The 15,578-nt window shown below is 44.4% G+C and overlaps 1 protein-coding gene across 1 annotated transcript in view; it reads right to left on the bottom strand.

Annotated features, from left to right (window-relative positions):
- The window catches only part of pkhd1l1.1 (PKHD1 like 1, tandem duplicate 1), a 56,946-nt gene extending 42,059 nt beyond the window's left edge, over positions 1–14,887 (bottom strand). Inside the window, exons 1-24 of the mRNA XM_060044076.1 lie at positions 14,775–14,887; positions 14,392–14,555; positions 14,149–14,226; positions 13,799–13,943; positions 11,263–11,365; positions 10,683–10,740; positions 10,218–10,311; positions 9,799–9,852; positions 8,949–9,022; positions 8,762–8,804; positions 8,570–8,640; positions 8,212–8,322; positions 7,146–7,241; positions 6,262–6,527; positions 5,564–5,655; positions 5,090–5,249; positions 4,712–4,847; positions 4,091–4,234; positions 3,321–3,475; positions 2,694–2,804; positions 2,308–2,460; positions 1,355–1,479; positions 814–977; positions 32–198 (exon numbers count right to left, since the gene is read on the bottom strand). Of these exons, the coding sequence (XP_059900059.1) occupies positions 32–198; positions 814–977; positions 1,355–1,479; positions 2,308–2,460; positions 2,694–2,804; positions 3,321–3,475; positions 4,091–4,234; positions 4,712–4,847; positions 5,090–5,249; positions 5,564–5,655; positions 6,262–6,527; positions 7,146–7,241; positions 8,212–8,322; positions 8,570–8,640; positions 8,762–8,804; positions 8,949–9,022; positions 9,799–9,852; positions 10,218–10,311; positions 10,683–10,740; positions 11,263–11,365; positions 13,799–13,943; positions 14,149–14,226; positions 14,392–14,452 (2,661 nt within the window). The 5' untranslated portion in view covers positions 14,453–14,555; positions 14,775–14,887. The remainder of the gene's footprint in view (positions 1–31; positions 199–813; positions 978–1,354; positions 1,480–2,307; positions 2,461–2,693; positions 2,805–3,320; positions 3,476–4,090; positions 4,235–4,711; positions 4,848–5,089; positions 5,250–5,563; positions 5,656–6,261; positions 6,528–7,145; positions 7,242–8,211; positions 8,323–8,569; positions 8,641–8,761; positions 8,805–8,948; positions 9,023–9,798; positions 9,853–10,217; positions 10,312–10,682; positions 10,741–11,262; positions 11,366–13,798; positions 13,944–14,148; positions 14,227–14,391; positions 14,556–14,774) is intronic.
- Between the last annotated feature and the right edge of the window lie 691 nt (positions 14,888–15,578).

The following is a 15,578-nucleotide window of genomic DNA, read 5'->3' as shown; positions in this document are numbered from 1 at the left end:
GAGCGTCGACGTGATGAAGAGTGACTGTTACCTGGAGGAAGCCGACTTCCAGGAGGGGGAAGCCGTGGGCGCAGTCGCGGGGCCGCCCGATGACCTGGTAGTGCGGCGTGCTGCTCCGGGGGTCCCGAGTGACCCGGAGGCTCTCGAAGGAGCGGCGGGACGCGCCGAACGCGGGGGGGCGCCTCCTCTGGAGCAGGGCTGCACGGGGACGTCACGAGGAGGGTCAGCCAGGGAAACACGTTTTAAGGTACCTCATGAGCACTGTTGCCACAGTTACCTTGAAAAAGTAATCTGATTACTGATTACTAGTTACTCCTTAAAATAGTAACTTAGTTACTTTACTGATTACTTCGTTTTTAAAGTAACAGTTAGATTACAAGTTACTTTATTAGTTACATTTAGCTGCGACATCACCCCCTGTCGCCTCAAAATAAAAAATTCAGGGGAGGGTCAGACAGGGACACACGTTTTAAGGTACGTTGTGTGCTTTCATGTGCTGTCATGTGCTGTCGAATCATGTGGTGTCCTGTGTCACGTTGGGTCATATATATACGTCATATAGAATCAGATCCAATTATGATCATCGTCAAACTGAATTGAATTCCAATCCTGCTTCCTCTTTTGCATTTTCTACTACTTATATTGTGTACAGATATTTATATTAATCCACATATTTATTAACATCCCAATTTTGATTGTATATCTTATCCGAACTAAACCAACTATAACAGTACAAACTGTGTTGTACCCGGGATGTTGTTGGTAATGGTGGGTCTCTAAACCAACTATAACAGGACATAAGATGAGTTGTACCGGGGATGTTGTTGGTGGTGGGGGCCTTGGCCAGGTGGATGGTGTCCACGTAGAAGTCCTCCCCAGCCTCGTTCTTGTACAGGAGCAGCTTCTCCAGCTGGTACCTCGTGCCCACCGCCTCCCTCTGCAAGGGGCTGAGCAGGTCCACGCAGGTGTAGCTCCACCTGGAGGGGGGACACAGGCACACATATATATATACATTTATATACACATATATCTATATACTTCTTCTATCCACATCAATTATTTATACCGGTCATTGTAAACCCCTGATGAGGGACCCCAACATAAGCGGAGCACGTCACTAAGGACGGGCGTTGTTCAGCTTATTACCAGGCTACTTACTACAAGAAATCATCAATTGACACAAAATAGAACAACATTGTAGATTGAAGCTTTCAAGGCGATAAAAAAAAAAAAAGATAAAAGGCGATGTCGTTATATAATTTGTACAGCACTTTCATAAAAAAATAGAATTCAAGTGTTTCCTCCAATACTTCTTGGTCTTCATCATTTTATCCTGTTGAAGGGTTGACCTTACGTGTCGCTCTGGGAGAAGGTGAAGGGGATCTTGATTGTGGTCGCGTTGGTTTTACCGTTCGCCATACGGTAGTTGAACATCACTCCGATCTCGTTCTTCAGCATGCCTCTGTACGCGAAGCAAAGCTGGGAACAGAAACATGGGTACATGGGAGTTTTTCTTTGAGTTGTTTTTATTAACATAAGATGTAAAAGAGCCTCAGGAGAAGATGGTTCATAAAAGGTTGCATTGAAGTTCTCAAAGCTCTTATCCAACAAAACGATATTCACCATCTACTGTGCATTGTTTCTGACAACCGATTCTTTGCATTTATATAGCGGATTTCTTACACTAAGAATCCAGTGCACCGGTCCAGTTAACCCACTAAAATAAAGGGTTCTACTAAAACCCGATACGGATCCTTTTTGAGGAACGGGAGTCTTACCCTGGGGTTCATCTGCAGTGGTTGAGAACCTAAGGCTACGTTAAGGCTACGTTAAGGATCCACGTTGACGCAACGCAATGACCACGCAGTCGCGTCGACGCAGTCGTGAACCTGTTTTGGTTCTGCATCGGGTTGACGTCGGGTTTTAGTGAGCCGACCAATCACAGCCCTTGCTGCAGCGTCGCCTCGACGCAAGGGAACCATTTTTGGAAGGCACACGTCAGGCCCTTGCGGCGGACGCAAGGAGGGTCCTCAAGGACGTAATGAGTCCGTGAACCCCCTTGCGTTGCGTCAACGTGGAACCATAACGAACCATAACCCTGGGGTACAGCTGCAGTGGTGGAGGAACTGGGGGTCTTACCCTGGGGTACAGCTGCAGTGGTGGAGGAACTGGGGGTCTTACCCTGGGGTACAGCTGCAGTGGTGGAGGAACTGGGGGTCTTACCCTGGGGTACAGCTGCAGTGGTGGAGGAACTGGGGGTCTTACCCTGGGGTACAGCTGCAGTGGTGGAGGAACTGGGGGTCTTACCCTGGAGTACAGCTGCAGTGGGACCTGGCCGTAGGGGCGACCCGATTCCTTCCGGAAGCCTTCAGTGAACATGATCATCCGGTTCTTCATGGACCACGCTCCGCAGAAGGCCTCCTCATCGGACACAAGCACTCCCTCAGCGACCTCGTTGGACTGGGGGACAGAGACACACATGAACCTAAAGTACGTAATGAATTACAGAAAGTAATGTTCCAGATATATTTATGCACTCCAATAATCATCAGTAGATAATAATTAATGAATTAAAGGGAGTACAATTTCACTGATTCTGCATCAGATTTAGGCTTAAAGAAAGCATAACATGACAGAGATTTCTTCGAGTGCTTCCTAACCCATTAAGGAGGATAAACCAAAGTAAAACCGACCTGGTCCTGGCCCGGTTCAAAGTCTCTGTAGAAGATGATGTTTGAACCCTCCATGGCTTGGACCTCGCCGGGACACTCTGCCATGAGCATCCGTTCCATCGCTGATTTCAACTGTTTTTCAGACAAACAGTTACCGTAAGGAGCTTGTTAGTGCTGAGAAAGTGACTAGGAGTTTATTTTTTTATTTTATTCAACTGCCAAATTATTAAACTTCCCAAAAACAAAACACATGATCGTTCTTGAGATGTTGGTTAAGACAAATCCAGATATTTTGATGAAATGGTAAAAATTTTGATGAAATAGATCCTATACAATAATTACACTAAATACATTTTTCATATATTTTAATATCTCAAGGGGGAGGGAACCCAAAACCGTTTTTATTAAGCTATTTTGCAGTAGTTGATGTTGATGTACGTGTCCGAGAGAGGGTTCAGGCTCTATGACAGTTATAGTGATATGAATCGTTCATTTCAGAATCATTTCAGAAAGGACCCAAAATGCTAAACGACCTAAACGAGCTAGACGACCCAACATGGGCTCTGTGGGCTGAGAGCCACTGAGGAGCCACCAGAAGGTGCTCACTGTGTCGGAGGTACGAGGGAGGTGTTCACTGCGTCGACTCACCTCGTCCCCGGTGGCGTTGAAGCGGATGGGCTGTGAGGGGATTCCTCCCCACGACAGGCTGAAGCTCTCCCAGCTGCCCTGGCCTTTGGTCACCTCCGCCACGCTCACGCTCGTGCCCTCGCTCAGACTCATGGCCACCAGGTCCTCAAAGTCCCCTGCGTTGGACACATGCTGCGGTTCAGGCCAGCTCATCACTTGAAGCCCGTAAAGGACTTCCTGTAGTCCACTGATGAGGTTAGGGACAGTGGAAACCTGGCAGAGCAGGGCATTAACACTGCCGGGTGGTTGGATTTCACTGAGGGAATTGAACCATTCACCCTGACAGTGTTATTGCCACTGAGGAGTTAGGAATTGAACCCCTAACGCTGGCAAGGTTGATACCAGTGGGATAGTGGGAATCAAACCCAGACCCCTGGCCGAGTTAATATCCCAGGGGCAGTGAGAACCAAAGCCCCACCCCTGGCTGTGTTATATTGCCGTACTTTCATGTTCTACCGGTGTGTACATCTCAGCATTCTTAACCCATGATGCTGTAAGCATTCATTTTACACATTAAATCTCCCATATCTTTCTCCTTATGTTTCTTGTTATCTATCTTTTTTACGAGGTCGGAGCTCATGTTTAACTTTGTCGGTTAGGACTGTCAGTTAGGATCTGCCCAAAGCAGCAGCACGACAGAGAACGTCTTTCAAGATCCTTGGTATTGTTGTGTCTTATTGATGGGTTGACCTTCGAGCCACAACGAGAGGAAGTCCTGTCTCTCCTCTCACCTCGCTCTGAGAGGAAGGTGACCGTGAAGCAGGCTCCCAGGCCATGGACCTCTTTGGAGACCTGAACCCGTTCCGGTTTGAGGGACCACAGCTTGTTCAGGGCGTCCCCCATCTCCTTGGCCGAGGCGCTGACCGCGATCGGACCTGCAACCGGAGAAAGGACATGTGATCCGGAGCGAAGTTGGAGATATCTCTACAAACATGTCGAAGGAATCAGCAAACATGTGAGGAAAACACATGAATGAAGGAGCCAGTTAGTAGATCAAAGATATCATTAGCCTCATAGCATAATTGCCTAAGTCGTATTTTAAGGACTATCTTGTACTTAGCGTCAAAAATTCTGAATAGATGACTTAGGCAGATAGTGATTATGGAATGTAAAAGGCACTCTGATTGGCTAAGGATATAGCCAATGAGGTACAGGGAATCAGCAGGGTTAGGAGAATAGAGTTAGGTTAGATATCACAATTTGGCCAAAATATGACTCAGGCAATAATGCAATGAGTCTAACTATACATTTTTTAATAAAATAAATGCAACACTTTTTACGGTTAAACGTTTGGAAATCAAGACAGGAGGAAAGGTGGATGTGGTCGGGCGCGGTCCCAGGGTCCTCTGTACCTGTCTCTGCGCCTCCGTAGGCCAGGCTGAAGAAGGTGCTGTCACAGGGCCGACCCACACAGCCGCTGGACACGTTCACCTTCTGGACCTCCTGCACCACGGCCTCGACGCTGGGCCAGGAGTCGAACCTTATCGCCTGGGGGGGGGGAGGGAGAGAGAGAGAGAGAGAGAGAGAGAGAGAGAGAGAGAGAGTTTCAGAGCCAATTCCATTTTATTTGTATAGCCCTTAATCACAGGTACAGTCTCAAAGGGACAACCTTTGTCAAAATAGAAAAACATACATAAAGCCAAATATTGATAGATTCAAATTTGAATGTAAACATTTGCATCGAGGAAGTGATTCCTTGCGATGAGATCATCATCATCCTCATGGTTTACCTGCTCCTCATCTTCAACGTCATAGTCCGCCACGATTTGCTGGACCTCGTTGACGGCATCGTCTGATTGGTCCGCGGTGAAGGCACTCTGGCCGGTGAACAGGCCCAGTCTCAGCCCCCCTAGACCGCCGTAGTCCTGGTGGAGCACCTCCATGTAGTAGCTGGTGGGACCACAAAGACCCGCGTTAAGCATCTTAATGAGGCCCTCGTTAGAACAGATAAATGAATGAAGAAATGCAAAATACTAAACATTAACATTTATACAACAAATTAAAAAATGTAGCACGTTTACAACAAATTTAAAACGTAACTAACATCACAACATTCAAAAAAGTATAGATATAAAGATAATTATAAACGCACATTTAAAAATTTTAACTTTTGAAAGTACAACTTTCTAACTCAATTAGAAAATGTACAAGGGATAAATGTAAAGTATTTGCTGTGAGTAAGCTTATGTTTTGTCTGCACTCACGCTTTTCCTTTCTCCAGGGCCATTACTTTAGACTTCTGGGATGCTTCTTGGAAGAAAGTGCTCCTATAGCGTGTCTGAAACGCGATTTTCACCTGAAAACACAACAAAATAAATCAAACCTAAATGTATACATTGTGACAGACTATCGACTATGGAAACATGCACCAAAATAGAAGCATATCAACCGTCGAATATGCTGTTGTTGTTTTCATCCATAAATATTTTTCATATGAAGCCTCTGTAAATCCCCTTTTAAATATAAATAATATTTTAACACAATACTTGTGTTAAGGTTCCCAGGGACAGGATATTGTTGTTAGGGTCATGGGTCACGAGTTACGACTGCACACGTAAATTAAAAAGTGTTAATGGGAACCAGTGAATAAGAAAATATGCATCAATATCAACAAGCAAAGAAAAAGAAGACTGAAAATGTGTATGTTCTAAACTTATCATAATTGCTTAAGTCATATTTAGGCCAAATTGTGATATCTAACCTAACTCTACTCTCATACTGCTGCTGATTCACGGTGCCTCATTGGCTACAACCTAAGCCAATCAGAGTGCTTTTTACATTCCGTAATCACCGTCTGCCAAAGTCCTCTTTTTTAATGAATTATTTAAACCGTATACAAGAAGAACCTTCAAATATGACTCAGGCAATGACGCTAGGAGGCTGAACCAGCCCAGCAGCACACCTTATCCTCTGGCCGGGTGGAGTTGCTGAAGTAGAGGTCGCAGCGGTCGTCACACTGCAGGTACAGGGTGTAGTCGCCGCAGGTGGGCGCCACGAAGAAGCCCCTCAGCCGGCTGCTGTAGGTCTGGTCCTGAACGCCCGAGGAGTAGGGCAGGGAGTCCCTCCACTCCGACCAGTAGCCGTCCTTGCTCGTGTTGTACGCCAGAATGTCGGGCAAGTACCGGGGCCTGGTGGCGTTCCACACCTGCCTCACCCAACCGCGGCCCCCTTAGAGCAGAGGAGGCGTTAGTGTGTTAGTGTGTGTGTGTGTGTGCGTGTGTGTGTGTGCGCGTGCGTGCGTGTGTGTGTGTGTGGGGGGGTGTTTGTGTGTGTGTGTGTTCAGGAGGTCCCAGTGCAATAGTGCATTCGGTCTTTTCACCCCGTCAACAATAAATCCATCTCTTTGAGCTCTTAACCAAAAAAACACTTTATTTTTCTCTTTGAAACACAAACGCTACATTAATATTCACCGTAACACTCACCAAAACATAGCATCAACCTAATATCTAACTTGCTTATCAACTAACTTCCTTCAAAAGCATTCCTTCAGCTGGGAAAGAACCGAAAGAACAGAAGAACCCAACCCAGATGGGTCGAGAACACTACAATCCTGTGATAGCGTGAGGCCCATAAAACAACCACCGCAATCTGATGAAGCGAAAACAACACACAGCTCTGTCTGACACTCAGACAATCGCGCCTAAATCACTGATACAGGCGTGCTCTTTGAGGTAACCGGACAGGCTGGAACAAAGACACCCTGCACCGGGTTAAGGGTGCGGAGAGACACACAACCACGCATCACATCCCACGGTCACATCAGAGACACGGGCCGCGGGGTCTTACCTGGGTAGGCCGTCACATTGCCCGTCTCCATGGGCTGCTTGGGGGTGATGCAGGTGATGATCTCGTCCGACACGCTTTGCACCCTGCAGGGTTTGCCTAGGAGACAGGTGTGATTGCCCATGTTTAGATTATTTAGCGCCAGCCCAGATCAAACTAAATAATACAAATCATAACAATTGTAATGGTGATTAATTTAAGCACTCTGTTAATATTTTTGTATAATTGTTTATTATTATTTTATTTTTTATTATTATTATTATTATTATTATTATTATTATTATTATTTTGTATTATTAGCTATTGCTTGTGATACAAATCATAATAATGGTAATATTTGTATAACATCCCTTATTGTATTATTATGAGCATCATTATTTTTCATTATTAGCTAATGGTTATCAAATAAATCCTGCACAATAAATGCATCAATATACTCTAAACAATATCTTATTTAAACGACACATTTCCAAAAAAAGAGCCTCATGTCGCATCGTCTGTCTGCCAAGATCCATTCTTGGCAGAATGACAGATTATTTTTGTAATAAAACACTCTCTCTCTCTCTCTCTCTCTCTCTCTCTCTCTCTCTCTCTCTCTCTCTCTCTCTCTCTCTCTCTCTCTCTCCCTCTCTCCCTCTCTCTCTCTCTCTCTCTCTCTCTCTCTCTCTCTCTCTCTCTCTCTCTCTCTCTCTCTCTCTCTCTCTCTCTCTCTCTCTCTCTCTCTCTTTATCGCCACTAGAGCAGGACTATCGTCCCTCACGCTAGGCGCCCTGTTGACTTGACGACTGACACTTATCCTTTCCAGATGTAATCTTTTTGTGTAACAGTGTGAACGGCCTGTGCCAACCGTCTACAGGTCGCATTCAGACCACAGCGCACAAAAGCAGCCGTCAAAATACCGTCACACGATGAAACCTTATCTCTCACGTGTCAAGGACATATCAAGATAAATACATGGATAAATCTATAAATAGATACATGGATCCACCAAATATATATATATACATGAATGTATCATTGAAAAATGTATTATAAGAAATAGGAAAAAAACATTGGCTGGGCTAGTTACCTCCCACCAGCACCACAGCCGGGTGGTCGGTCTGGTCGAAGAAGCGGCCCTGGATGCTGACCAGGGTGCCCCCCAGCACACTGCCTTCAGACGGGGAGACCCCCGTCACCTCTGCAGGGCGGGAGACAAGGTACGCTTGATCAGATGAACGAGTGATGGTTCACCTCAGTTTGTTTGGTTATAAGAGAGACTAACAGGACAATTTTGCATTTATTTAACAACAAATACATATCAAAAGTATTAAGAAAATATATATTATTTAATGAATTAATGACAAATATTATGAATTATTCCCTTACTAAATACATGCATCAATAAAAAAATTAGATCAAAATTAGAAACTGAGGAGGACTCATACCTGCATACGTTTGGAACATGGAGAGTTTGTTCCCAGCTGAGATCCTGAACAGGTTCTTGTCTGGTAAACTCCTACAAGGCACAATGCAGGCATGTATTGATATTATATATGTATCCTGTATCTTAACTATTCATCCTTCTAAAGTAAGATGACAGGCATCTCAAAATCAAATCATAGTTCGTCTCAAATCACCTTCCGTAATTAGCGTCGAGGATGTAACTCAGGTTGTGATGTCCTGTTTTGGAGCAAGAACAAAACAGAATTGTAAGAGACATGCACTTCTCAAGTTAACCCTGTCAGGAGGTTGAATCAAAGTTGAACCAAAGATAACCCATTGATGAGTAACTCTTTCTTAAGGGTGAGGTTTGTGATGACCTACCAACATAAGTTCCTGTTATTCTGCAGCTCATGTATCCCGACCAAGAGCGTTCATTTTCCAGATGAAGCCGGTACCTGTGTGAATACATGAATGGTATCACCTCATTGACCGACCCGAGTATCAGACACCAGTTCTCACGCATTATTATTACGTAATTTGTTCGATCATTCATCTTTACTTCTATTATTTATCCCTCTGTCGTTCTCTCTTTATGTCTCTCCCTCTTTATTGGTATTGTTTTACATTCATCCATTTGTTCCATCTTTAAGATATCAATATCAGTGCTTCTGCTCCTTTATCTACCCCCACCGCTTTTGGTCAGTAGTTATTTCTGGCTCTTTTCTTTTATACCTGGGTATTCTTTTGTGTGTCTGTACTGTCTCAACGACACAAGGCCCCCAGCTTTCATTTGGCCTCTGTTGGTTAGCCTCTCTTTGTCTGATATACTTTGTCAGTTGGCCTCTCTTAGCCTCTGTTTCAGTTAGCCTCTGTGTCAGTTCGCCTCTGTGTCAGTTCGCCTCTGTGTCAGTTAGCCTCTGTGTCAGTTAGCCTCTGTGTCAGTTAGCCTCTGTGTCAGTTCGCCTCTGGCTTGGTTAGACTCTGTGAATGTTAGCTTCTGCCCATTAGCCCTCCGTGCCAGTTATTCTGTGTCGGTTAGCCTCTGTGCCAGTGGAACCTCTTTGTATGTCGGCCTCTATGTCAGCTATCTTCTGTATAATTTAGCCTATCTGTCAGTTAACACTCTGTGTTTGTTAGCCTCTAGCGCTATCTCCAGGGGACATTCCGGACAAGAAGGTGTTTGTAAGATTGTCAACAGAGGGGGCCTTAGCAGTCCGGTGGGTTTACTCACAGTTCATCTGAGTCTGGCTTCAGCAGCTCACAGGGCATGCCACCCATGTAGGCTCTACAACAAAGGATTGTGTACAGGTTGTGTACAACTTGTTTAAAAAATAGGGAAAACACAATTCTTGGGAAGGGAGTAGCCATGGTAATTACACAATAGGGAAGGGGAAGTTAGGCCACGCTGGTCGCCATGCAACTCGTGAAAAACGAATATGGTCCTAGAATTGCGGTACTAGAAATGCGATCCCAAGCCTGCACCATAGCATGCAAGTAACCATAGTAGCACCGTGTGACGTCAACTTCCCCTTCCCTATTAAGTCTTGTGAGGTGCTACAAGATCGGGAAGTTAAAAGGTATGTCCCTCGATACGCAACTTATGAAAGCATCATAGCGACTATGGCTTTTCGAACTTTATCCAATTTTCACCTGAGGAATCTGGAGTTGATGCCATTGGTACTTGTGGCTGTGTTGCTTCCGTACACATCGGTGAAGATCCGTCCTCTTATGGTCACCACGGTACCTGTTTGTTAAGCATGGAGCATTTACGTAGTTAATGTGTTAAGTTAAATGTGTTTGTACCGCCGCATTACTTGGTAAATAATAAATCAATCTAGAGCTCAGTGGGCTCTTTTGCAGTATTTAAACAAAGCTCAACTTATAGTTAAACCAACCCGTATAAGTATAGGTATCCCTTAAGTTAACCAAGTGGGTGCGTTAAGGAGCAGCACAACACAAACAAGTTGGAATTCAATCTCACTGCTGGGGTCCCATAAGGGGGCAGGATGTAGAACCTGGCAGGGTTGTTCCATTCTGAACCCGGTTACAACAGAGCAGGTACATGACACGCTCTATAACACCCATGATGTATTTGTGTGTATACCCTGGGTTTACCTGGAGGACCAGTGGTTGGACTGATGGACTGGATGGTAGGAGTCCGATACCAGCGGGTCTAAAGAAAACAACAAACGCCCACGAGAAAACAAAAGTTAACAGCAAATCATTAACAAGAAAAGGAAATCTCGACAATTTATCTATTTATGTAAAGCATTCATCTAAACAATGGATTCCAATATTTAGATGAAGATTAATATTTCATCTAAAGATTTATATTTTTTATGAATGAACATTGAAATTGCGATAGTATTTTTGCTTTGGGAACTAAAGTATTGGAGACAGGAGGAAGGGTGGTGCAGACAGGAGGGTGGAGAGACAGGAGGAAGGGTGGTGCAGACAGGAGGGTGGAGAGACAGGAGGAAGGGTGGTGCAGACAGGAGGGTGAGTGGTGGAGAGACAGGAGGAAGGGTGGTGCAGACAGGAGGGTGGAGAGACAGGAGGAAGGGTGGTGCAGACAGGAGGGTGGAGAGACAGGAGGAAGGGTGGTGCAGACAGGAGGGTGGAGAGACAGGAGGAAGGGTGGTGCAGACAGGAGGGTGAGTGGTGGAGGGACAGGAAGACGGTATGGTGGACGTACGTAGAAACTGCAATGTCCGGGCACCCCTCTGCAGACTTTGTTGTCAGGGATAGGGACCCCGTCAACAGTGACGTGCAGAAAGTACTGGTCCACGGGCATGGCTCTGTCCCAGGACAGCACACAGGACAGCACACAGGACAGTACACAGGACAGCACACAGGACAGTACACAGGACAGTACACAGGACAGCACACAGGACAGCACACAGGACAGTACACAGGACAGCACACAGGACAGCACACAGGACAGTACACAGGACAGTACACAGGACAGCACACAGGACAGTACACAGGACAGCACACAGGACAGCACACAGGACACATCGGTCAGACGGTTCAAACAGCAGGAAACACCACATTGAGGAAAGGGATACCTGTCAGTACATGCTAATTCCTAATGGGTTGGGTTCAAAACTCTTGATCTTACTTGGCTTTATTTCTTGCTTCGTTTTGTGTTTGTAACAATCAAGGTCTGAACATTGGACACCTATTGCACTTTTCAGCATGTTTGTTGTCCGTCTTTTTTTCGCTATGGCAACACCGTCTGCCTGGTTTGTGTTTATTGTTGGACAATCATTGGCTTTTTGCATATTGCTATTTTTTATTAATATAACCTTCGAAAAAAAAAAAAGATTATTGACAATGTGTTTGTCGTAACTGCAGGCCGAGCCTGTCTGTAAACTGGGGGTAGCGTGCCGATGTTAGCAGTGGCGGATTCAGCAAATTGGGGGCCCAAGGCGAAGATATGTATGGGGCCTACCTCATCCGATCTTTAAAAGAGTACGGAGAAAAGAAAATTACAGAGTGAATGGTGGATAGGCAGGAAGTAAAGGTTGGAGATGAGAAAAAAAAAACCTTCCCCTTTAAACCCTGCATACACTTCTTTACTCCAAAATGAAGATGGAAAGCAGAGAACACACAAAGTGTAGCACTACACAAACTAAAAGTCACGATGGAACCCAAAAGAGAATAAGGTTTCAGATAACACCTGTCTTTGCCAAAATACCAGGAAAATCAGGACTGTTTATTGTTTATCAAATCAATATCAATATAACCAGCAAGACAAGTAGTTAGAGTAAACCCTCACAAACAGCCATATACTTGAATGAATCGATGAATAATTTACTTGTGTGAGTGGGAGTGAGGTTGCAATTTGCCATTGCACTTGAGATTGACATGTCAATCATTCTACAAACAAACCCCTGTACAAGATACAGGGTATTGTAAGTGAATTTACATTACAGTTGAGATTGAACATTTCAATGTTCAATCTAAAGTGTGTCATCGCAAAAAAGTGTGTCATCTTTGGCAGCGTTGCCAAATACTTACAGGCGTCTTTTAGCTTTTTTCTTTTATTTGAGCCGCTTGGGTAACTTTAATCCTCACCCTTTTCTTAACCCTTAATTTTATTTTCACGTTTAGACCCGTCTTGCTTCGTCTCTGTGTGTATTAAAAAAAAAGATATAGAAGATATATATATATTTTTTTTTTTGAGGTTGGTTGGGGGACCCTCTACTATGGGGGCCCCAAGCGGCTGCGGCCTATGCCTCTATGTTAAGACCGCCCCTGGATGTTAGGAGCTTTGGTTATTTTGGATTTGCTCCATAAATGTGGTGAGTGACATGAGTGTTGTGTTGTGAGTGTTTGTCTAGACTCTAGACCATATAGGTAAGCCTATTGCTGTAATATGTGGAGTAATGAGGAAGAAGCCTCATTATTAAACATGTTGATTTCACAATTGAGATGAGCTACAGTATCCATATTTGGCAAGCCCCAAACTTCTTCTGAATGTGTGCGCGCGTGTGTGTGTGCGGTGCACGCGGGATTCCTTCCCTTACCATTCCCTTACCATCTCTGAGAGGAGCTGGGTTCCTTCTCAAGGTTCTTACCCGTCTGGGTTTTGGCTTGTCCAAGTTCATAGGGCCCTAGGGTTATGGGGTAACCTATAATGTGGGTCTGTGAAGCCCTTTGAGACTGTCACTGTCACCGAGAGCTATAATGTACCTGCTTCCATGCTACCAATCCTGTTTGAGGATCCCCCTTCAATTATCAGCTTTCAAAATAAAAGCCTATTTTGTTGCTATAATCTGAGTAGTTCCTGGTGTCTTTTTATGTCGCTCAAGGCATAACTGGATGGAACCGGCAGGCTCACATAACAATCACCCAACACAATATAGACAGACAGGGAGCACAAGAAGAATACAACAAAAGACAGGAGATCAATTAACAGCCACGCAACAGCCTTCAGAAAATACAGACAACTTGGGGAATGCCATTGAAATTATATTTACGCTCTAAAGTTCTGATGTCTGTAAGGACAAAGGAGCCCATAGGGCCATAGCGCACATGAACGTGACACCTTTGGGCAGCAGTGACTCTAAGGACCTGTCTCTTATAAAATAATTTTACATTTTCATTTTGCCACTTTGCTAATTTTCAACTGAGTTCTTGTGGTTTATGGAGTCATGGCCCCGAATGAATCAAGAATGCCGGTGTTATTGTCGGACTATCCATGCCCTGTTTTCATACAGACGTACCTGGTGTAACACATGATCTGCCCGCCGTGGGTCGAGTCTCTCTCGACATCACACGGAAAAGACAAAGTGGCAGACACCAGAGTCACCCTGTTGCCAAAATCATTGTTCGTTGGGTTGAGCTGAAACTGGCGTTCCTGGGCAAAACCTATAGACACCAATAGTACCAATAATTTAAAAAAACAAAAAACAACCTGGGGAAGACATCTTTATGCATATTTTTTTATTTGTTCTAGACTATGCAATATTGAAACAAGTGCAACTGCAGTCTAGAGTGAACCTGAGTCAAATAAGATGTTGATAACTGATCTATAACGGAAATACAATTGAGACTGTCGTGTGGGATTATTTACCGTCTCCTTCGATTGTAAACCGCATTGCTCCATTTATGCTGCCTACTCTCGGGCCCACCCTGTCAATCCTTTGAGCGTCTGGGGGCGAGGGAAAAAAAGCAACATTTCAAAACAATGACAATATGTGGCGTGATTCATTGAACAAGTTTGGGCAGGTGAATATTTCAAAATGCATGTTGATTTGGCCGATGGCATTTTGTTTATTCGAGACGTTGGTCGTGGTTCAAACCCCCCAAAACGTACTGCAACTGAGGCAAAGTGCAAGGATGAGAGCGCCTGGCACAAGTGGATTGCTCCGCGCCATCCTGCTGGGAGGAGAGTCCCCGCGCGCCGTGAGTCCTGGTCCGCCGTGCGTCACGTCACACAGTCAAAATGAAAGTTACGCTGTGGTAACAGCAACGTATGACCTGGAGATATGCAGATACATTTATGAAGGTTAATATTCTCCAAGTTCGCAGGAGAAAAGCACGGCATTGGTTTCTGTCTGTTTTGCTCAAATAATCGTATATATTTTTTGGTTTAAAAATGTATAATATATAAAGAAACAAATATGTAATGATAAAATGTATTTTAACCAATTACAACGTTTTCTTCTTTTTTTAAAACATCAATTACGTTTGGCTTACCTGCAAATCCCGGTGAGCAAATACCTGTACACTGAATACACACAGGCAGTCAAAGCTATTTATGGAGTTTCTGTGACAGCCTCTGGCAGTGAAACGTTAGGTCCACCCATCGACAAAAGTGTAGCCTAGCAATGCAAATCAACTTCCTTTTTATATGCCCTGTGATATCGCGTATGTCACAATTAGGCCTATATAGGTCCATGATGTCAAAGGGCATACTAAAAAGGAAGTGGATTTGCACTGAATATAATTATTTTTATTTCTTGCAAGTTTAAATTCGGCATTCTAGCATGTGTTTAATATGTATATTATATAATATATCAATTCGTGGAACTTTTATGAGTGACCAATTGGGCCTCCTTACAACTCTTGTGTGAAGATGTTCACTATGTTTATTGCTCATTAAAATATCCCAATATTTTCGTTGCCATTCAACTGATGGACTGCGCTTGTCGACCACACCCACTGGAAGCAGGCGCGTGCCGTCCATATGGGCAGGTTGGGCGAACTTGCAAAAGCATCTCACAAAAGAATAGTTCCTCAGTAAATCATGGCTCCAAGTCTATTTTAATAATGTGAACTTCACATTAACTAGCCTATCTTTAGTTTCTGTAGGCTTTCCGATTCTTTTGGTCTGTTGACATCAAATTTTGGATGACGGTGGTGATAGTTGAGTTTAACTTGTCATGGAATGTGGGGCAGGAAAGCCCAGCGAACGCGTTCCTCCGTATGTTTGTCGCATAACCCTGCAGGCTGCAATAAGAATTGCATTCAGCGCTAAAGGAAGCCTCGGTGGCCGTAAAG

The sequence above is a fragment of the Gadus macrocephalus genome, chromosome 22 (genome assembly GCF_031168955.1).
Source record: "Gadus macrocephalus chromosome 22, ASM3116895v1".
Taxonomy (NCBI): Eukaryota; Metazoa; Chordata; class Actinopteri; order Gadiformes; family Gadidae; genus Gadus; species Gadus macrocephalus.
This window is presented reverse-complemented; position numbering and strand designations above follow the sequence as displayed.